This window comes from Thermobia domestica, chromosome 1, assembly GCF_964235325.1.
Source record: "Thermobia domestica chromosome 1, izTheDome1.hap1.1, whole genome shotgun sequence".
NCBI lineage: Eukaryota > Metazoa > Arthropoda > Insecta > Zygentoma > Lepismatidae > Thermobia > Thermobia domestica.
The window spans coordinates 28,038,912-28,063,344 of NC_137454.1; the positions used below are offsets into that span (position 1 = coordinate 28,038,912).

The following is a 24,433-nucleotide window of genomic DNA, read 5'->3' on the forward strand; positions in this document are numbered from 1 at the left end:
ATTTTTATAAGGTAAATTAATTGTGTTAGGCCTCAAAATATTTTTCATATGTGATCCAGTAACGTTCAAATCCCGTCGTTGTCTACTATCACCATATTTACTTTAAACGTTATGCCTTCACTCAAGGCTTATCTCGATCCATCAACCCTGTAAAACTTCCTTGATTATGAGAAATTTGGTATAAAAATTCATAATTTAGCTGAAATAAGTTCAAAGAAATTCAGATTTGCAAGTTATTGAGCTATTCCGGCCCTCACTCCAGACCCGCGTTATACACTATCAAAGCAAAATAGCTTCCATATCTCTTCATTCAGAGAAACTCGTTCTCAATTTATTCAAACGGAAAGAATGCGGGAAAGAACTGACTCAATTCACTTCACCCCTGCTAGCTTTGGTTCGATGCTCGTTCACCACTCTGGACATGAATCAAGCATTAAAAATTGAATTTAATAACCGCATTCATGCTATCCTGAGCCTTCTCTTCGGGCCTCAATTTTACTCTACTTGCAATATTACAAGTATTTCTGCATCCAAGTTACTTTCCACCCAAGTTGTGTTTCTTTAATTCAAAAGTGCAGGTTCGGAGGAGCGTTGAGTGGAAAATGTTGTAATACGTTGTTATATTGTAATACATACAAGTCTCTTGTGAATTATATTTGTAAGTATTATTATACGAATCCTAAGAATCATCCTTTGTTACAATGGTAGACCCACTTTCTCTACTTATTCCTGCTTTTCTTTACGTTCAAAAGTGTATGTTAATGAATCTTTTTATAATGACTGCTTTTAGCTAGCAAAAAGTATATCTGAAAAGTAAATTTAACATTTTTAAGAACAGCCATTTTAAACCGAACATTTTTGAAAGGTGGCCTTTGGAACTACAAGTAGCACAGCACGTTTTTTTTTTTTTTTTTTTTTTTAATCACAGTCAATTATGTCAGAGGTTGCTGGCATTGAGAAATAAACTTGTTCATAAATCCTCGTTAAAAAAAAAAAAGTCCCTCAGACAATAAATATCCATAGTCGAGTGAGTGTGGGCAAAACGGGAATACCCGTTTGGTCTACATCTACCGTAAGATGAGATTGGGATAGATGATCCGTAGGCGAAACGGGAATGAACCACTGTCAAACACCATCCCACATTTGTAAAATTTGGAAGAAATTTGATACTTTATCAAAAAATATATATATACATTGCTCTATCGCACTGAAATTGTGCAGGTTGATATGAATAAGAATGCATAATTTCCGGAAGCTTATGCAATACTATGTTGTCATTTTTCATAAAATCAATTTCAGTGGATTTTCCACATCCTTTGTACGTCCTATCCTATTATTTTATATGCTAATTTATTCCTCTGTATTTTTACTTTCAAACATTGGCAAGAAAGAAAAAATGAAATTTGTGAAAATAATCGACTTCGAGATATCATCAAATTTACACGTTTCATGGCCCGTATATCGAGAAATTTATTTCTAGATGTCTGTCAGTTGTTTGTTCATCTGTTTGTTTGTTGTTCCTGATGTGTGTACGTATATCCTTGCCTGGAGGTCAATATCCTTCAACTTATCCAAATCGAATTTTGAACTTAAGGATTTTCTTAGATTCTCTAGAGTTTCTAAGAGAGATTTAAAAAATTTTGTCCTACCCCTAAAAACAAGGATAGTTTATTGGTGCCTGTATTTGAGAATTTCTCTACAACAGCTCTAACAATTTTGTTTATATATATTGTTTTTTTTATCATTTCACTTTGACGAAGCCACTTATGGAAGGAGGAGATATATAAAAATAATCGAAAATGACCGATATTACTGACAAGTCCATGGTTTTCGGGGTCGCTGATACGAACACTGACACATCCGATGCCCTGTAAATCCAAATTCATCCCCCATTACTACTCCTAAGGGGGAGACGCTAATATGTGAAAAAATAATTGAAAGTGACCAATATTAGTATCGAATTCATAGTTTTTGGGGTCCCTAAGTTGATTGGTGACAGTTTTGGTGCCCTTTATGTTCAAAATGGAACGTATTCTCCCCATGCGAAGAACGGGCATTCTGCTAGTAAGTTATTTCAGAAATCAATATACCATTTACAACCCTTAATACGTTATTAAGTCATTTATCTAGAAAATATCCAAACAGGTAAGTTTTTTGATGATTGTTTGAAAAACGGCTCAGGCAATTTTATTCATATTTTACAACAGACATACAAGGTAACGCATTTCTCCTTTTAAAAAATCCACAACTGTTATTTTACTCCTGAGGTGTTTTTCCGGATGCGTTTTTCACAAACAACTGAGGGGATTCTGCTCGTAATTCATTAATTATCGTGTACTGTGTCGTAATCCATTTTCCCTGCAAAATTCCAATAGGGTTAATTTATTCTTGGGGTGAATTCTTTTGGAATGATTTTCTCAAAAACTTCTCTGACAATTCTATTCAAATTTCGTAAATATATAATTTCGTTAACAACGCTATAACATGGCGTAAGCCGTTTCTTCTGAAAAGGTCAAGGGATAGTTTACTCTTGTGATGAATTTTATTCACGTGATTTTTTTCAAAAGCTGCTCTGCCGGTTTGGTTCATATTTGAGAAACAAAAACTAATAACCCTATAAACTCTTCTGGAGAAACAATAGGTTGTGTACTCTTAGGATGAGTTTTTTCAAACGGTTTTATCAAGAACTGTTCAAGCCATTTGTTCAAATTTCATAAATAAATATTTTACTAACAACCCTATAATGTAGCGTAAGCAGTTTCTTCAGAAGATATCCACAACGGATAGCTTTGCTTTGGGGGTAAGGTTTGTCACATGAGCTCCCGCCGGGAATCGAACCTCGTCTTCGACGCTAAAGGCATCCGTTCTCCCAAGACGCGTTTGGCGTGCAAGACCCAAATTCAATTACCGGTAAAACATCATGTGGTTCGGATCTCACGTTAAATTGTAGGCCCATGTCTTATATAGCCTCGCTGCTGAAAGAGACCCTAATCTCAAATATCTAAATCTAGTTTTCAGACGGTTTCCTCAACCTTTAGCCCGAACATCATTTATACTTATGAATCATTAGAGTCGTTTTGAGAAAATCGAAAATTTTGATTTCCATTTCTGGCAAACTATCCCTATTTTGAGGAGTAGGAAGAAAATTCCAAAAATGCCTCTAGAGAATCTTATGAAAACCTTAAATTTAAAATTCGGTCTCTACACTGGAAAACTGTATGGAATGGAAATTAACATCGAAAAGTCGAAAGTTATGAGAATATCCCATGGAAACACGCCCTTACGGATCAGAGTAGAACAAAGAGAACTTGGAGAGGTCGGTAATTTCAAGTATCTGGGAAGTATTTTGACGAGAGACACTTACTGTACCAAAGAGATCAGGACAAGAATTGTCTAAGAAAAGATCACTCTTAACTAGCAGGCTCAATATTCGACTTCGATTCGATTCGAAGAAGTTGGTCAAGTGCTATATATGGAGCATTGGACTGTATGGTTCAGAGACTTGGACATTACGGAAGTTAGAGAAGAAATATTTAGAGAGCTTCGAAACGTGGTGTTGGAGGAAGATGGAGAAGATAAAATGGATAGAGAGAGCAACAAACAAAGATGTTTTAAAACGGATATGAGAGAAGAGGACACTTTTAGCCACCATTCTTCGTAGAAAGGCCAATTGGATTGGACACATCTTGCGAAGAAATTGTCTTCTTTACATCGCCATAGAAGGAAAGATGGAAGGGAAGCGAGGAATAGAAAGAAGAACACAGCTGATCGATGATTTGAAAGATAGGAGAAAATATTGGAAGTTAAAAGAGGAAGCTGAAGATCGAGAAAAATGGAAGAAACATTTCCAGGTCCAAATCTAAAAATTGAAAATAAAAAATAAAAAATAAAAATTCCTCATTAGTCCCAGGACCTGCCGAAAGGCAGAATACTTAATAATAATAATACATGAAATGATATGGCTTCTAGTCGAGTATCAGGTCGAACGAACAGATAGATGAATGACGAAGACACGTCAAAATATACTTTTTCTGCATGTAGGGGCAGTGAAACGTGGAAATACTTGAATACAATTATTTTCACAATCAACACAATTTCTTCTCTCCTATCATTGCTCGAAAGCGAAAATACACAAAAATAAAATAATATATAAAAACCTACCAGACATACATGAGTATGTAAAAAAAAAAAAAAAAAAAAAAAAAAGTACAGGAAGCAAAGTTTTGGATTACCTTCCCGAAATTAAGTATTCTTAGTCATATCAACCAGCACAACTACAGTGCAGTGCAATAGCACGATTTCTTAACACATTTCTTCAAAAAATATTCAAATTTTGTGTGCCCGTGTTCGACACCGATTAAATCTAAAAGTAAGTAATATCCATTTTTAGGGATGGGCACGAGCGAGTTCGAGCGAGTTTTTATAGAAACTCGACTCGACTCCAAACATACATTTTTGAGCTCGACTCGGGAACTCGACTCGAATTTAACTCGAGTTTCGAGTCGAGTCGAGCCAAATGCTGTGTGTAGTTAGAAGTACTTTCTTCAAGTATCCTACAGAGACAATACAATTACTATCAATGATACTACTACTACTATTACAACTTCTTCTTCTTCTTCATCATCATCATCATATTATTATTATTATTATTATTATTATTATTATTATTATTATTACAACACCGTGTATAAACATGAAAGACAGGTAGTTTGTATTTGAATACTAAAAACTAGTTGACTGCTGACCTTGGTAGTCGTGAATTCTAGAAGGCAAGGACATCGTTCATGAGGTTCTGGGTTTGAGTTCCGGAGGAGTAAGTATTCGGGCTTGAGCCAAAAATTGTTAAAAGTTATAGGACGCCGGCCAAACATGTTCAAAACTGTTCGGCCCGGGTTTAGGGTTGTTAATGTCTCGAGCGGCTTGGCTCACAGCTCATTCACAATCTAGCCGAGAAAACACTCACTCAACCGAGCCGATCGCTCATCTGAACCGAGCCGGTGGTTCATCCTAACCGAGCCGGCTCGAGCTGTTCGCTCAGTTGAACCGAGCTGAACAGGTTGACATCACTACCCAGGTTGGGCTTCTGACTGGGTTCAAAACTTCGACCGTCCAGGTCTCAGTCTTGATGATAAGAACTATATACTTATATTGGTTTGCACGACATTAGAGGCTGTCTCATTATAAAAATCCATTGTCGTCTCGTTAATCGAGACGAGACGAGATGCCAGCAACATTAAAAATAAAATCTCGTAAGCAACACTAAAAATATTCCACATCATTGCTTACATTTCTCATGGCTTTCGCTTTCCAGTCTAATCAGGCAATGATTTTAAAACGAGTTAAAACGAGCTGAACGAGCGAGCCATTTATCAAACTCGACTCGACTCGAAACTCGACCTCAAAACAGTGTCTCGACTCGGAACTCGGCTCGAGAAAGTTACCTTTGACTCCACTCGAAACTCGACTCGAATTCGCTTCGAGTTTCGAGTCGAGTCGAGTCGAGTTTTAGCTCGACTTGTGCTCATCCCTATCCATTTTCCTATTCTCTACCAATTCAATAACAAAAATATTTACACCGAGGCTATCTTGAAGAAAGAAGTTGCTTTTCACTGAGCTCCAATCTCATTTTTCACTTGCTAATTCCTAGACGTCTACCCACACACGTGAAGAACGTTCCAATTTCAGTCAGCATTCGCAGGTTTTTTGCACCATTCTGATTACTAAACTTACTGTCATTCAATTCAAGTCATGAGCTCATTACACCTTATCTACAATGCCATTGAGGAATTATCAAGAAATTGTGTAAAAGTTTTGCTGAAAAGATGTGTATTTTCTCTATATTTGTTTCTAGCTGTTTTTCTTTTCTTTCCTCATCTCGTAAGGGATTAATATGAATTTAAAATAAAGCAACTCTAAAAAAAAATCTAAATTTCAATTTTTGTATTGATGTTGCACATAACGACGCAGTGTGGTCTGGGAGAAGCCAATGAAAATTTAGAGGGGATAAGATCGCCATTAACACCTCCTTTGCTGCAGACCTAATGCGACGTGAGAACCCACCGTCTCAAAGAACAATAGCAAGGGTAGTATAACGTTTCGCCATCACCACAAATCACATATTTGCACAAGATTTACATCTGGTAAAGGAGCATTGAAGTCGAGTTCATATGCACATCCCTCACATATCATGAACAGGAAGACGAACCAGTGCATTTTTTAAGGAATCGCTACTGGGTATCCAGGCGCAAAAGGACCCTTTATACACACATAACAAAATTCAAACGCACAGTGTTTTTAAAGCGCATTTTTGTATAATGTACACTTTTGAAATAATGACATACAAAATGACGTATTTATCAGATTTCTGCTAGCCGTTTCATTTCCGATTTAACACATCGCCATTAATTAGGGTTGCCATATTTTAAAATTAGGAAAGTGGGGGATTCTAAACCGTAAGTACTGGTGTGAATTTGTGTAATACAAATACTGACTTGGGATCCTTCGCACCACCTCTTTTAGTGATTTCTTTGTCAAGTGACACTTCCAATGTGATTTTCTAACGAAACTAAAGTAAAGCAAATTTAGTTTTTTCTTTAATGTTTTATTAAGTTCAACAAATGTGAGTCTCGAATGGTAAAGTAAGTATTAGACTTATTCAGCTGAACTGGACAGAATGGTCATCAAACAAATACGAACCCATGAGATCATACATTAGTATTCATGGGTTGAACCAAAATGTGAATGATTATGCCACATTTTTCACTCTCTTTAACTTTCTTTTTAAAAAATGTCGATTGCATAAAATCTCCAATCCCAAAAAAATGGGTGGTTTTTCGCGATAAGAGATGATTAAGCGGAGGACGAATATAGGACCTGAAAATCGGGTGGTACTCGCTAAAATCGGGTAATATGGCAGCCCTACGATTAATACAGGTGCAGACATGTTCTTTTTTTACATTTTGGCTCAGATCCGCCTTCAGGTCGGTATTTAAAGACAAAACCATACTGTGCTATCATGATTGGATATTTTCCTTCATTTTTTTATTTATTTATTTTTATATCCATATTTTTAAGTTGGACATAGACAGGACAAGGACAAAGAAACACGACTAATAGAGATGGAAAGGACAAAAACACACAATACAAGACACAAACCACTCAACAAAGAAATAACAATATGTGAACCTGACTAAACATTTCCCTAACGAAATCGTTTTAGGTGTATACGTATGTATTCAATACTAAATATTACTACCAATATTATATTTTTTAAGAAACAATGTAATCAAAAATTTATCTTTATGGTTTAAATTTCTCCTGTTTTAAAGCGTGATATTTCACTTGCAACTGGTTAATTTCTAGTATTATTTTCACACTTCAATTGCATTGTTTGGTTTCTTACATGTCTAGAATATAATTGAGTAAGTTTCTCATCTAGTTACCATAGGTTTCACGGAGCCGTTAATATCAGTAGCAGTCTTAATACCTGTATTACTGTCACGGAATTTAAACATGATCTACTATCATCGAATAAATGGCATTGGCTGATTATCAAAGAAAAGGATATTTTGTGGCAATATTTAAGAAAACTCGCGCTGAAGAAAAAACGGAAAAGTACACAGTGACTCAATATTAGAGATTCTAGTATCTGAGTATATGGGAAAAGAGGGATGGGCACAAAGGTAACAGCGACAGATTTATAAAGATATTTTGGTAGGGGCTTCTCCTAGGAATATTTCGTGTATAGGAATCCCAAAATTTGGGGGAAGAAGCTTGAAGATTATGAGTAACGTTTGATTTGTTTCCTAAAGAAATACTAAAATTTTGGAGCTCAGCCTCCCCGCCACTGAAGGTAACTGTGCAACAAAGAGTGTCAAAAATTGTTAAAAATAGCGCTTTGTACTTAATGGACAATCTCTTATTTTCTTACAAGTTTGTGCCATCTATTAATTGTCAGAAAAATTGTCTGAACAAATCTCAATTATCGATATTGCCCATAGCAGACATGAAATGTTTGGTTGCCAGAAAATGTTAGGCCAGGATACGTTAAAGAGAACAATCTTTGAGAAGACTGGAATTGGGCGATAATGAGAATTGGGAATCTCTGGAAACCAAACCAAATAATTCAACTAAGAGCCTATCCGGTTGGCCATAAGCAGCAGACTGTGTCACGTGATCAGGTCAAAAGTCACGTTGCGTGCTAAATCGAGTCTGGAGATTCCAAATCAAGATGTGAGATATTTCAAGCACGTAACCTCCGCGTGGGGTGACCTGGGTAATTCGAAGAAGATACATATACTTTATCATTATTATTGATTTTACTCAAACAACTTGCCTTTTGACAATGTTCTACCCATATTTATCCTGTGTGCTATACATCATTTATAAGCTCTTCACTATGTCTTTGCAATAAGCTTTCCATTAGTCATCTCCTTATTACAGTTTTTGAGATATGTGGACAACATTTTTTTCACTGATTTTTCCATTGACTTGACTTTTCCATGTTTCGTGATCTTTTTTGACTATGTTCCATCCATTTTAGGACAATTTCTTTCTTTGAATGTAGAATCAGCATAGTCTGTTCAATATTTAATCTAATTTTCAGCCATCTCCCTCTTTAGGTTTTTGAGATAAGTGGAGGAAATATTTGTTTTCCATTGATTTTTCCCTGACATTAATGTTTCGTGCTTTTTGACTATGTTGCTTTAGGAATATAGAATCTGCGTAGTCTCTTCTACATTTGAGCTTAATTTCAGCCATTTCCCTGTTTTGGTTTTTGAGATAAGTGAAGGAATTATTTGTTTTTCGTAGATTTTCCATTGACATTAATGTTAATGTTTCGTGCTGTTTTTGAATATGTTCCATCCATTTTAGGACAATTTGCTTTCCGAATTAGAATCTGCATAGTCTCTTCCACATTTAAGCTGAATCTCCACCATCTCCTCCCTAGATCTGTTTACATCATTGAAACCAGATAGGCCCTTTATTGTTCAAGTACTCTTCCAGTAATTAAAAAGATTTATGGAGTGCACTGGGTATCCAAACTGCTGGGACTGGGTATCCAAGTGCTGGGATTGGGTATCCATTTGGATACAAAAAGGTAGCTTAAAAAATGCCCTGAGACGAACAGTCGAAATCTAGCTAGGTAGAAGCTTGTGGTGACTCTGGATGAGGCATTAGTGTATAAAAAGAGGAGTGTGATAAAAAGAGGGCCTCACCTATAGACCCTGCGATTCCAGAGGTAGTTCTGATTGGGTAAATGAATGTGTTTAAAGAATTACACGCTGTTTTATTGTTGTTGATGGTGGGTAAACTGATAAAGCAAAGTTTACGCTACGCATAGTGGGCGAAAACCGGCTTTTTACTAGAAAAACATTTTAGAGTCGCTTTACCAAAATGATCCAAATATCCTGTCAAATCTCTCGAAGCGTCCTCCATGGATTTTTGTGGGTTCTTGTTGTTAAAACGAGCGTTGAACCGTCGATATCAACGCCCACTCGGCGTTCTTTGGAAAGTTTGCAAGAGGAATGGAACATATTTGATCAAACAGTGCTTTAACACAGTCTTCTTACGTGGAAACTGAGATGCAGGGCGATAGCTAATAGACTGGGCTTACATATCTAGCACAACCGTTGCGCTGGTGGTGTACCAAGATTTCTTAAGCTGGTAAGGGTGCCAAATACGTTACTATAAACCTGAAATGACTTTCTGTAATCTGTACCCAGTGGCGTATTTACGATTTTCTTTCGGGGGGGCTTTGCTAACTTTCGGGGAGGGCTTTGCCTGAAAATGTGAAAATTCTGCAAGATATTTCATATACTTTACTATAGTAAGTAAGATTTCGGGGGGGGGCTTAAGCCCGGAAGCCCCCCCCCCTAAATACGCCACTGTCTGTACCGTTATTATTGTCCGAACAAATACGTTGTTTTTATCACTGCAAGTATTTCTTCCTATTTGTACGCTACACTTGGTATCACAATTACGCAGCATTCAATCATAGTACCGCAAGACTGGGTTACTTTGCACATCAAGGGTTACTTTGCACAAAATATGAAAAGAGTTTCACAGTCCTCTGTCGGTAAAACCATGAACTGCGAAGAGGACGTTTCAACTGCCACCGTAAGATAGAACATCGAACTGTATTTTGGCTATAATGTTGGCGGTTAACATCAGTTTTAATTACCCGGAGGGTCTTTTTGTTGTACAGGCATGGAAAGCAGTCATTGTAAAGGCCGACAAAATTTGAAAGACATCAAGTACAAGAATTTCCGTCAAAGTTAACCCAGTTTCGTAGAATACTACTGTGTATAATGGGACTTTGATGCAATAGTTGAAATTGAAATGTGAAACGTTTCAATAATAATAATAATAATAATAATAATAATAATAATAATAATAATAATAATAATAATAATAATAATATTAATAATAATAATAATAATAATAATAATAATAATAATAATAATAATAATAATAAAGTAAAACAGGGAGAAGGCAATTTCAGCATTCTAAATTTAGGTTAATTTCCTATTTAGGTAGATGCCGGAATGAATTTCTTGTTGGAAAATAAATTATGAACAATGGCGAATCCAGAAAAACAGTTTGAGAGGGACTTCACTCATAAAGGCCTCGATTTTTTAGAAATCAGTAGACCTTTGGCGGGGCTTGAAGCTTATACGCATACGAATGACTAATATTAGATTTTTTTAAAAAAATAATAAATGATGCAATTTCGGTGGGCTTCAGCTTGAAAGTTCCAAACCCCGTAAATCTTCCACTGATTACGGTTGGGATGATATTCTTGGACATAAGGAATAACCCAGGTAAATCAGTTCAAGGGATTTTTTTCTGTTCCTGAGTTGGCACTTTTGTGGGACATGTGCTAAACTATCAGAATATGGTTTCTGTGCCGGTACCAGAAAAAGCATAATTTTCTTTACAAATATTGGTAATTCATACTAAATATCGATACCGTCACCATCATTCTAATATCGGCCTCTTTATTTGTAGACTGCATGCAGGTTTTGAAATGAAATGAAATCTTTGAGTTTTACGTCCCACGGTTATGCCGGTTAGGCTAAAGGAGACGGTGATGATGAGTAATGAATGAAATGGTGGAATGAAGAATGTGGGAGGAAACGGGAGAACCCCGAGAAAACCCACGCACACGGTGTTTGTCCACCACAAAGTTCACTTGGCGGGAGCAGGGTTTGAACCCGAGACCCCTAACACCAGAGGTGAACGCTCTACCACTGAGCCACCGCGGCCCTCTGCATGCAGGTTTGTGTAGATAGTGAAATATATATATAAGTACTGAAGAGAAGCATTGCACAGAAACGTTACGTTCGTATGTTGAACATACTTTTTTTGTATGTTGTGTAAAGTATCCTCACCTATGTGGTTACTTTGCACCAAAAGTTATACTTCCATAACTATGGCCATACTGAATGTTTACTAATGAACTTACACTAATGTTTTCCTTATATATATATAGCTATTATATGTTTAAAATACAGTGCTCTAAATCATTACGTTTGTAAGTTACATGAAATTTTCTTTAAAATTCCTTAAATCTTGTGCAAAGTCTTATGATACATACATACACGGTTGTAATCGAGGATATATGCTGTATATATGCCGTACACTCTCTGTTTAATCTCAATCATTAGAGTATACCTTCTTTTCAGGGCTGGATTAACCCATCTGGAGGCCCGCGGGGCTAGAAAAAAAATACGTGGCTCCTGCTGACTTCACCTAATACATTTCTGTGAAAGTATAGTAGAAAAGTTAAGAGTCTTCATCCCGGCGAAATTAAAATACAGTGGAGTCTTTTTAATTCGAAGTCCAAGGGGACACGAAAAAACTTCGAATTATTCAAAATTCGAATTATCCAACAACATTCATTTTCACATATATAACAACAAAGAAACCAAAGTATTGTGCATCAAAAACATATTCATATGGTGTAGACTTTACCTTTAAAGCAGCTTATTATTTGCGTGATCGAATACCGCAAACTAACAAACGACATTGACTCCACATAATTCAAACTACGTGTACAATGGAAAATATATTTACGTACAACACTACAGCATGCATTGAATAGCCCTAACAATTAAACACTAGTAACAATTTGAAGATTGTGTTCTCACTTTTAAGAAGTCGTAAACCTCATTTGCTTAAATTTGATTTCTTTTTGTACGGTCAATAAACCTTGAATTTCATGTATTGCGTGGAATACGATATTAATAACATTTGGTTGACTTTATCAATAATTCATATTAAATTTTCAACCAATTCTGAAACAAGATGAGATTGGCACACGTTCTCTATTTTTACTCCTTCCCCAACTCACCTTTATCTTTATCATTATATAGATTTTCTATTTATCTTTTGTATTACTCTTCCCTATGGCTGCATCTGGATAACTGAAAACACGTTAAAACTGTATTTCTCCGTTTACATATGTCCAACATTAAAACTTTTCAACTGTATTTACTTCGAATTATCCAAAACATAGGTTCAAAAGTTCGATTTATCCACGATTTTTTACTATTGTTTTCAATACAGTTTTCAAGGGGAATGGACTTCTGTTCGAATTATCCAATATTTCGAATTATCCAAGTTCGAATTAACGAGACTCCACTGTACCGCTAATTTTACAGTAATTATGTGATATCTTCAAATAGATAAAAGATAATCGAAATGTAGAACAAGAGCTCCCTAGACAATATTATTTTACACGAGAAACCCTTATCACGACTCACTTATCTGCTTTCGATTTCGAGTCATTTTGAAAATAGGCATTTATTTTCGCGTTTCTAAACAGCTGAAAACGAAAAGCCGCTAGGTGACTTGTGATAACGGTACCTCACGCAAAATAATATTGTCTACGGCGCTCTTGTTCCATATTTCAATTACTTTTTATCTATTTGAAGATATCACATAATTACTATAAAATTAGCGATATTTTAATTTCGCCGGGATGAAGACTCTTAAGGGAATATGTTTAATATTTTTGGTCATATTTTATTTTATGATGATGATGATGATTGTATCTTCATGATTCTTTTTAGATAGTCAGTTGAGATTTTGATCAAAATGGAGGCTCTTGTGCAACTGGAGGCCCGGGGCTATAGCCCCCCTAAGCCCCCCTCTTAATCCGGCCCTGCCTCTGCTTCAATGCGCATAACTTTCTACTTTTGTCTTGTTTATATTTATCTATTTAATAGAGTGTTGACTCCAGTAATGAAGTTGCTATATCACCTTTTCTATCCCATTCTTAGCTGCTGTTCAAATAAATCGATCGTGCGAAAAGAAAGATCGATTTTTTCCCCCCACTGAAATCATAGAGATAGAGGGAAAGAAAAAATGGAAAGATTTACGCCTGCTCTGTCTTTGTCCATGTTGGTTTGATCAGTGAATATCATTGTCATCCTACTTCTCAGCACAATTTTCTTAATTTCTTCTGGAATATCGGGCACGATTTTTTATTCTTTCTCGCATTGGGTTGGTTCCTTTTGCCCATTTATGTTATAATGGAACAATTTATCTGAGGACTATTACCAACAAAATAACACAAAATGTTTTTACACTATAGAACAGTATTGCAGTCCTTATATTTTAATGGAATCATAAATACATGCGTTTTATCAGCGCCGTACCTTAGATTTTTTTCTGGGGAAGGGGAACAAGCATTAATACGCGTATTTGGGCCCCCTAGAAAAAGTTGTTTTTCTAATTCTTGGGCCCCGTTTTCATCTTTCTCTTACTCTTTATGGGGGCCCCAGAACCTGTGAACTCTCCCGCACGGCAAGATCTACGGGGCGTTAGTTATGCCCTGGGCACGTTCCATACATGACAAACTAATTAAGGGGACAATATTGAGAAATCTCACATCCATATGAATAAATATTGTTCCTAGGGCTCCTAAGAGTAGACATTTTTTACTGAAATCGGAGCACGACTCATCTTTGTTTAGTTACCTTTTGTGTGCTGTTTTATTAATAAAATATAGTGAACATGTTTGATGCTTCATTTATAATTTCATGTTCGTATCGCAGATGGAGTAAGAAAATTTAGTCTTAAAATGGGCCCCCCTCGAACGGCAGGGAGCTTCCTTGGGGGGAGGGGGTAGTTGACCCCTTCCCCCCCACAAGTTACGGCCCTGCGTTTTATGTCGTTTATTTATTTAAAAAAGAAACACCTTCTATATTGTCAGGTGCCTTCTATTGCCTATACGAGGTCGGTTATGCCAATCATAAATGTTCTCGAAACAGCGTATACATCAGTGTACCTTGTGAAAATTTTGGGACTACAGCACGCACTGTTTCTTGACTCATTGCTTCATGAACTACCCTGGTATACGTACATACGAGTATATTATCGTATATTGAATCTCCACGTATGAGAAGACTCAACTAGGACGAACCGGACAAAAAAAAAAAAAAAAAAAATGTGATTCAATAAACCGTGTAATTTTGGACTCAAAATTATCAGACGTAAAAGACGAGAATGATCTACTGTAATTGTATTCTATACCTATAGCTGATTATGAAGAGCACGGCGGTTTACTGGTAGAGCGCTCAACTCTAGTTCCAGGGGCTGCTAAATCAATCCACAACCACGTAAGTTTGTGATGAATAACATTGTGTCTGTGGGTTCTCCCGTTTCCTCACACATCTCACGCCACGAATTCTTTCATCATCTCTCAGTTTCATTAATCATCCGTCTCTTCTAGCCTAAAGGACATATTCGCTGAACGTAAAACTAACCAAAAAAAAAAAAAAGTTCATTTATAACAAATTAATACGAACAACGTAATTCAATCTTTCTAGAATTCGTCAAGGGCGCCCATGTTGTAGTTTCCAAGGGAAGGGGGCACGTATAGGCGACATTTCAAATATAGTCTCAAATTTTGCGGTAACTATTCTAAAATATCTATTGGATTTTCGATCTTCCGAAGCACAATTTTCTCTCAAGGGGGAGAGCGAGCGCCCCCTTGCCCCCCTGATGGGCGCTCTTGGAATTCATTGTATGCAGGGGCGCTGCCACGGGGGTCCACTAGGTCCGCACACACCCCCTTTCAAAAAAAAACTTCCTAATTCTAAATACATTTGTACACTTTCTTAATAAAACTATACTTGTTTAACAGGGAAATGATTGATGTAGCATGAAAATTTGATCTTAGTCTACATATTATCTGTGCTATTTCTCTTATAAAAACAATCTAGTTCTATCATTTTTTTTTTCTGAAAATGTACGTGGAAAAAATAGGTCCTTCTGAAAAAAATAGGAAGTATTTTACTATTACTTATCGTCTTTTCGGATGCAGAATAATACCCGTTCAAAACTACATAGACGCAGTGGATTGTAGTATTAGACCCCCACGCTTGGATCCCTCCCAACATTTTTTATTTTTTAAATTTTATTTTATTTATTTATTTTTTGGTGCGCGCCTGATTGTATGTCATACGACTTGAACATCCATTGCTACAAGAAGCAACATGATTCATGTGCATGGCATAGAGATGTACAAAGCCGTGCAAGTCACATAAGATGCTGAATAGAAGAGTACAATCCTTTTTAATAATCACCTTCGTGATAGAGCCGTTCGTGATCCAGAAGATAGCGGTGCACGAAATATTTAATTGAAAGAGTGCAAAATGGAAGCATGATTGAAATAAGCTAAGCAGACAAACTTTTGCAGAAGTTGAACTTCTGAAAATCTGTTCGGGATGGTTCTCTAAATGTTTTAAACATTCACTCATTGATTATATCCTTGTACGCATAAGAAAGTATAAAGTAAATTTACCTAAAGTCTAGCAAAATTTGACTAAAAATATTTATATTCATTCCAGGAGCGTCATTTCAGATTTTGCTTGGGGGGGGGGGGGGGAAACACCTTGATATAAGTAGAATTTCGCGTTTTCACTCATTTACTACTACTCTATTGATAAAATCTACATAAATCTCAAACTCAGGGGGTCTCCCTGCCCCCCCCCTAAATGACGCCCCTGATTCGTTTCAAACTAAATTTGCACCTTACAGGGTGCTACTCAGTGGTAAGCATCAGTAAACACACACAAAATCAAATTCCAAGACTATCAAATTTTTAAGCATAAAAAAGAACAGTTTCTTGTATTTCACTGAACTAAACTTGCAAGCTTTTTTCATTATGCATGCAAAGAAAGGTAGGACAATAATTTCAAACGTGTTAGCGGGTCTTCAGGTAATGTTTACATAACACACAATATGGTGTCATCAAAGAATGTTTCACTCACCTCAACTGTCTCCCTCAAGATGTAAGCAATCTGCTTCTCTGTTAGCTTTTCATTCCTTTTCTTCAGACCTTGGACCAAATCCGTCACCGAGCCGCCAGTACACAGCTACGAAATAAAAGAACACACATCAAATCACTCTAGCTACCACGTAACATCTATGGCCACATACGATAAAGCTAGTATTGTCTTTTTCAATTCTATGTCACATTCAGCAGTGCTTGACGTAGGTTAGTAGCCATAAAATTTCAGTTAAATAACAATGAAACGACATTAGTATGTACTTTAATTACATGTTACGTTTGAAAGACAGATTGCCACAATTAACATTTCACAATTAATATACAGGTCACTTACATACTCATCAATATTAACAAGCATAGATTATTCAAAGCTGCTACGTATTTTAATATCAGCTATTTCAATTGATATTATTCCACCGACGAAGATTGTATTTCATAATATGTATATTAAGAAATAAGCATAATGACATTTTAAATATATAGTTTAAATGTAGTTCAGTAGAGAAGCCAGTAAAGATATGAGACGGTCGCGCTTTCGCATGACCTCTCTCACAGTGATCAGTGGCGTAACATTAGGGTCTGCAAAGCCTATAATGCGAAAGTTACGTATGTATTAAGTTGGTTTTGTAGAATAGTCCTAGGTAGTCATTACTGGTTAGATAAATCCAAATAGTAACCAATTACGTATTTTAATTTTGTGCTGAAGCGGGTACTATTTTAAAAAATGCTTGCTGTATAAAACAATCACCAATATCGCAGATAGTATATTGATTTTCTAGCAAGTGTATTGACTTAATTTTTTTTAGTGTTGTAATACGTATCAGCATAGGCGTAACCCAGAAATGTTCTATATACTGTGTGATAATTTAAAATGAGAAATTTTAAACTGAATGGACCGTTATGGAGTTTCTTCCTTGGTTTCCAAATCCGTTTAATCGAGATCAATAAAACTCGGGAGAGATGAGTGTACGGATAGAAGGAATCACTAAAATAAACTCTCTGGCGCTACAGCTGATGAAGATCTATGGCTGACCAGAAGGTACACGTTGAATTGAGTAATACATGGTAAGCTCATCCACTCCCAGGCGCAATTCTTTCTGTGTTTCTGGACTGGAGTTTGCTACGTCTTCATTCAGGTAACTTTCCAATTACCTTATGATGCTAAGTCAATACTGGAAAATTTTAGTGACTACACACACCGAAGACAAGTGAGCTAACAATTCGGATAAGCAGGGACTCGGCAATATTTTTTTTAAATAAACATCCACCCCCTCTTTTTTTAATGATCTCTATTCACATCTACAGATGTAAATCAATTGAGAGAGAGAAAGAACTTAAGGTAGCACAAATGGAACACATCAGATGTAAACAGAATCCATTTTAGATATCACTGTACTAAGAGAGGAAGCTTAAGCCAGATCAGGTCTTCCTGCTTACGCCGCAGTGCTCATATACAAAATACTAACACTTAAAAAAAGATTAATAAAATAGTAGGACTGCAGGGCCGTGCCGTGGAAAATCAGCGCCCGGGGCGAGAGTATACGATGACGCCCCCATACATATATTCCAAGCAATTTTTCCTATCTTTTTTCCTTTTTTCTCCAGAATTTTTCGCCCCTCTTACTTCGGCGCCCAGGGTCGTCGCCTCGCTCGCCCCCCCCACCCCCCGCCACGTCACGGCCCTGTAGGACTGTAAACATCACGGAAAGAAGATACAAAGCCCAATAGAAGTTCAGTTTATAGACGTATTATATTACAGTGCATTATGGTTTATAGGATCATGTTTGGATCATTGATTTTGCTGCTGTTAAGTGAATGGTCCGCTTAGCCCAGTGGTCGCCAAACTTATGAAGATTCTGAGCTACCGTACCGTTAAATCTCACTGTGAACAATCAACAAAATGAACTATCAATTTAAAAAAAAGAAAAAAAATCTTACATTTATTTATTGCCTATAAACTTACATTTCTAGTAAATATGAAATTAAACCAAGTTAGCAAATATCTAACATACACACGAAAAACATAACGTGCGTAACCCCACGCGTAGGGTCTATACAATCAACTTAAGATGAGGCTGACAATGGCATTTGCGCGGCAGAAACAAGCAGTTGTTGTCGTCAGCGCCCCCTGTCGTTAGCGTTAGCTCAGTGGAGGAATCAAGGTTAGTTAAAAGGCCTCATCCCGGCAAAATTAAAATACCGCTAATTTTACAGTAATTATGTGATATTTTCAAATAGATAAAAGATAATCGAAATGTGGAACAAGAGCGCCCTAGACAATATCATTTTACATGAGATACCGTTATCGCAACTCACTTTTCTGCTTTCGATTTTGAGCCATTTTGAAAATCGGCATTTATTTTCGCGTTTCTAGACGGCTAAAAACGGAAATCCACTAGGTGACTTGTGATAACGGTACCTCATGTAAAATGATATTGTCTAGGGCGCTCTTGTTCCACATTTCGATTATCTTTTATCTATTTGAAAATATCACATAATTACTGTAAAATTAGCGGTATTTTAATTTCGCCGGGATAAGGCCTCTTAACAGAAGCGTTAACACGATCTACCGAAAATGTCCCCGCAAGCTATTCTGGCTCGCGACCGACGGTAGGCTGAAGAAAGCGACGAGGAAGGTAAAAAGATAAAGAAATTAATCTGTTGAATGATGATAAAGTGGGCTTCGAACTAATGATTGGTAAATGGTGTGCTCAATAGCTTTCGGGCTTAGACGAATCGACTATGCCAACTATATTAAAGAACAAAAAGTACAAGCCAATTATTAATTAATCAGAAACAAGCCATTTTAGCGTGCAATTCCGTGATAGCATGTATGCCGGTAAACAAAAACCCACTTTGTCCGGACTACTTAGAAAATATCAACAAAAAGCCACTTACCAAAACGGAAAGAAGTCTCTCCTCGTGTGAACGTAATACCTAGACGTCACAATGTATAACATAAGTTTACTGAACCTTAGCTCCATCTAATACAGTGATATCTTTCTCATCTACAGCACCTCGCTCGTCCATTTAGCACCTGTCAGAAGGAGTTTAATTTATAAACTTTTTGAAGATGTATTGATATTATCTGTTTCAAAGTGTAACGAGGATTGTGTGATAATTGTTTGGTTTCGGTTGTGCACAACGTAATTACATATATTCTCCAAAACGTAGAACCATGCTATGTACAAGCAACTTGATCACCCTTAACTACGAAATACAACGCTCCCATTCTTTCTTTGATATGATACAGCTATAAGTCATCTCTAATCGATGAAAGAGCTTTTTTTTTTTTTTTTAATCCGAAATTGAATGCAAGACATTCATTTTGCAGAATAAAGTCATTCTAATTCAGATTGTCCAGACGTAATGGCAATAAATGAAATGAGATATAGTCACACCAACATTTAAAAAGGACCAAAAAGTCAGTCAATGTTACTATTATAGATGTTAATTTGTCGACATTTTTAACCCACATTTTTCAAATTATTACGCAACTAAACTAGTAAGTTTCCCATATGTGAAAAAGTTCGTCCTTCATTGACTTTCAAGTTCTTCAATGTTATCAGCTTTAATTTAAAAAAAACAACAAAAAACAAAAACAACAACAACAACAACTTCGAAAATGAGTCATATTAGGCCTACCGCTCACTGGCGACAAAACAGTTGCGCAACTATCTCGTCGCTGTCGCCTGCAGTCAGCAACTTCAAGGAGACAAAACAGTTTTGTTGCCATACCCTCGCTCACTGGCGACGGCAACAGAAAAGTTGCCGTGCATTTGATATCACAATTTACACAATCGGCAACCGGAACAGTTCACATAATCGCTGGTTTAAAAAAAAGAAAAAGAAAAAAACTACCGCTCATTTCAATGGTTAAATAAATAAATTTAAATAAACTTTTGAAGGTAGCGTCAACAGGGGCGTTATTTCAGACTTCACTTGAGGGGGGCAAGAGCACCACCGACATAAGACTTTCACGTTTTATACTAATATATTAGTAGACAATTGATTAAAGTATACGTATTTCTCTAACTCTTAGGGAGCAATTGCACCTCGTGCCCCCCCCCCTCCTAAATGACGTCCCTGAACGTCAATGAGTGACAAAAATAACAGCATTATGTAAGCTAATGCGAACAGGAACAATTATTCGAATCAAAAGATAACAAGAATAACGAAACTATAAAACGACTGGAAATAACTAACAGAACGAAACTAACAAAAGCGGCAATCCGACAACACTGTACCGTAACTGTACTCTCAGATGTTCTACGTATAGCCATAATATAAAAATTGGCTTTCTTCGTTCTTCCTGTGTATTCTTCACGTTTTAAAATCGGCTACTTTTATACTGTACCATTTTTTTTTCTTTTTTATATTTGAAATGGAAAGAAAATTGATAATGATAATAATTTTATCTCTATTTTTCTAGTTGTGGGAAATTAATGAAAGTAGTAGTGTGTAGTATGACAGCGATATGTCATTATCGATTAATGTACGCTCATGTCCAAAATGATTGTCGCATATCTATAACTGTCTTCTTGTAAGAATATAATTTGATAATGATTTTGGAGGGTACTTTTAATACTGATACTATGTGTATAATCGGGAAATGTATATTTGTGGTAAATTTCATAGGAAAGAATTATAAATACGAAAATTAGAATGAGTAAAACAAAATGTTGCTAAATGGACAATAAAGATTTATTTTCGTTTTATTGTTCTTACTCTTTTGACATGAAATTTTCCACATACATGTCTTTGCTGATTATACACATACTAACATCATAAGAAATACCGGGCGAATTCGTTATCAAATTATATTCCTACAAAAAACATATTTATAGACAATAATTTTGGACATGAGTGTATCTATCTGTGTTGTTTTTTCTTGGATGGAAAGCTCATTCTAGTTTCTTACAACAGCAAAACACACTTCCTTCAATAATTTCTTCTTTATATATATATTTCTTCTTTATATATATTTCTTCTTTAACGCTGGGGGTTTCTCTATTTCCTCAATTAATTTTTCATAGTCTTTATCACTAATTAAAGACATGCTAGTCACTAATCAAAGAATGTGTTAGTTTGTATTGCGAACACTTCTTTTCACGCGCTACACACGGAACGAATTGTTACGCGAAAAAAACTTGTAGAAAACATTTATTTTTTATCTTTCTACTTGGCGGTACCTCGGCAACTTTTCTGTCGCCGTCGCCTCAGTGAGCGGACTCCCATAAGACTCAATGCATTTTTAAATGTTGCGCAACTGTTCCGTCGCCGAGATGTTGCCCTGCTGTCGCCCTGCTTGGCGACACCTCGGCAACTTTTCTGTCGCTGTCGCCTCAGTGAGCGGACTCCCATAAGACTCAATGCATTTAGCCAGAGCGACAAGATAGTTGCCCGACAAAATGTTGCCAGTGAGCGGTAGGCCTTATACTAATCGATAAAGATTATTAAGGTAAACAAAATGGTATACATAAGTGTCAAAAGCTCATGTGTCGTTTCCGAGACAATGGGTGAAAACAAAATTTCTTTATAAAACCTGAAAACGGATGGTATACGAGAACCATGCCATTTGATGAGATGAATCTGAATACTACGAGGATAGTTGAGGAAGTAATGACTCCAAGCCCACTACTTGGCCAGTAGTACTGCAAACATTCTGAACTGTTTATCATTAATGCACTGATGTTTATTTAAGCTATAGAATGTCACTTGTTTCATCTTCCTATCTCTTCTCGTTCCAGAGTAATGGAGCAATTCATGACATTCAGTAGTGACGTCCGGTTGAAACAGCGGACTGTCATTGAATTTCTGACTGAAAGGTTGTGCGCCCAGGAACATTCATCGCAGGCGACGAGTCGTGAATACACCATTACGACCCGGAAAGGAAGAGTCAGTTGCTGGAATACCGCCACACGTCCTATCTTCCCCTCAAAATATCGAAATTGTCCCCATCTGCTGGCAGAGTGTTGTTCACATTTTGCCTCATCCTGCCTATGGTTCAGATCTTGTGCCCTGCGACTTATCCAAACTTAGAAAATTAGACTCGTGATAGCAAGAGCTGTCTATTGCAAATTCTGTTCAGGGCACGGATGCTGCGCATTGTTTTTTCACCATTCATTTCCATTATCTCCATTCATTTCTCATCGTCATCTTTAGTTTAAAGGGTATAAGCTTGGGACGTGCACTCTTAAAATAAATAAATAAAAAAAATAAGTAAACGACATAAATAAATTAATAAACGATAATCTGGGTAAAAACAAGGGCCATCTCTAAAAATCACTCTTAGGTCGTCCGTGCATTGACCAGAGGACAGGACAGCCGAGCCGAGGTTCAGTACTGTAGAACTGTAGTCGCTGTAATAAAGCCTTGCACTGCATATTCACTCGAGCATGTGCTAGGCAAAGGCATCTCAAACGTTGTGACTATAACACAAGTCAATGCACTAAGGCCTGTCTCTCCGCATCTTTTCCTGTCCCCTTTGTTTCGGCTTGGCTATTCTGCCTCTGCTTAATATGCGCCCGACCTTAAATCAAGCAAGCTTAGGCTAGTTTGTGGTTAGTCGGTCTGGTGGATCATGTCTCATAAGCAGTTACCCTTATTGTCATAAAGCGAAACTTATTGGGAGCATGGGCGTTCTTAATTGTTCTAAACGTTTCTGTGTTCGTGTCTCTATCGGATTAGATTATTTGAATCAGTCATTGCGAAAAGGCCATATATCTATCCTCACCGTTTGCGTGTTACTTGCCACGGTGTTACTTGCCACTATTGGAATTTCGTGTTACTTGCCACGGTTACCTTATCGCATATTAATCTGTCTATGGCAGCGTGTCCGTTGCCACGCACCTGCATCTAGATTTGACCTTGAGGGGGTGGGAGTAATTTCCCAAGAAATTTTCAAAGAAAGGCAATCACCTGAAACACAAGAAACAAAGCAAATTTCTGATTTAAGAAATAGGAACCTTGTTACATTTATGCGTGTCACAAAACTCACAAAACTCGCGCGAAATACAAGAAACAAAACAAGATTCTGATGAAAGGAGTATTCTTGCAAATCTACACAACAATTGAAATTCTTCAGTAATTCGAGCGCTCATTTTGCCGTCTGAAAGCATGGAAGAAACGCAATGATTTATCTTTACATCACAAGGAACCTTGTCACTTGCGCGTCGCACGTCATAATGATTATGATTTTAAACATTAATTATTTACAAAATCCAACAGCATGTTCCCTTTCTTCGTAATCAACTATTCCAACTTTTGTACGTAACTCAAACTTCTGACACTTTTTTTTATTTTATTTATTTATTTTTTTTTTTTTTTTTAATTTTTTAATCACAGCCTCTTCTCAGATTCTCGAGAATTCGTTGTATTCTCTCGTCAAGCTTTATAGAAGATACTTTTCTTCTCTTTTGCGGTATACCTTGCACTTGCTGTCTCATAAAGGCATGTAAACTAAATTTAGCGTCTTCCTTCAGCACCTTTAACAAAGATAAGCACAAACTTCAGACTAGCTGTACCACCTGAAGAAAGGCTAATAGTGACATTAAGGTAAGCATGGACTATGCGTGTATTAGAATGATTTACCTGTAATATAAGCATTAATAATAATTAGATGCCTATTGACATTGGTCCATTTACTTGTACTGTGATATCAAATTCAAAATCTAATAGGTTTCGGTGGTAAAGCGTTCACTTCTAGTGCATAGAATCCCTGGTTCGATCACAGCTCGCGCTAAGTGGGGTTTGTGGTGGACAAAAACCGTGTGGATGAGTTTTCCCATTTCCTCCCATTTTCTTCATCTTGCCATTTCATTCATTCTCATCATCGCCGTCTCCTTTAGCCTACCCGGCATAATCGTGGAACAAAACTCCAAGGTTTCATTTCATTTTCATTTCAAAATTTAATAGACTCCTGTGTAAATATCTTTTTTTTTTGGCTGGGAAGTTCATTCCAGTTTTTTACAATAGCGAAACACACTTCCTCCTGCAATTTCTTCTTTCAATTTAGTGTATATCTGAATATTCTTGATAACTTTATATATATTATATATATATATATTATATATATATATATATATATATATATATATATATATATATATATATATATATATATATATA

General features: G+C 36.5%; 1 protein-coding gene across 7 annotated transcripts in view; it reads right to left on the reverse strand.

Annotated features, from left to right (window-relative positions):
• LOC145683980 (myosin-IIIb-like) overlaps positions 1-24,433 on the reverse strand; it is a 569,781-nt gene that overhangs the window by 95,123 nt on the left and 450,225 nt on the right. For 6 of the 7 annotated variants that reach the window (XR_014131222.1, XM_081755734.1, XM_081755762.1 and 3 more), the window contains one exon: positions 16,284-16,388. Coding sequence is in view for 4 of the 7 variants with exons in the window: in XM_081755734.1 (XP_081611860.1) it covers positions 16,284-16,388 (105 nt within the window). In the remaining 3 variants the exon portion in view is untranslated. Of the gene's footprint in view, positions 1-16,283; positions 16,389-19,201; positions 19,288-24,433 lie in introns of those variants that run through there. The other variant, XM_081755780.1, reaches the window with a different exon arrangement.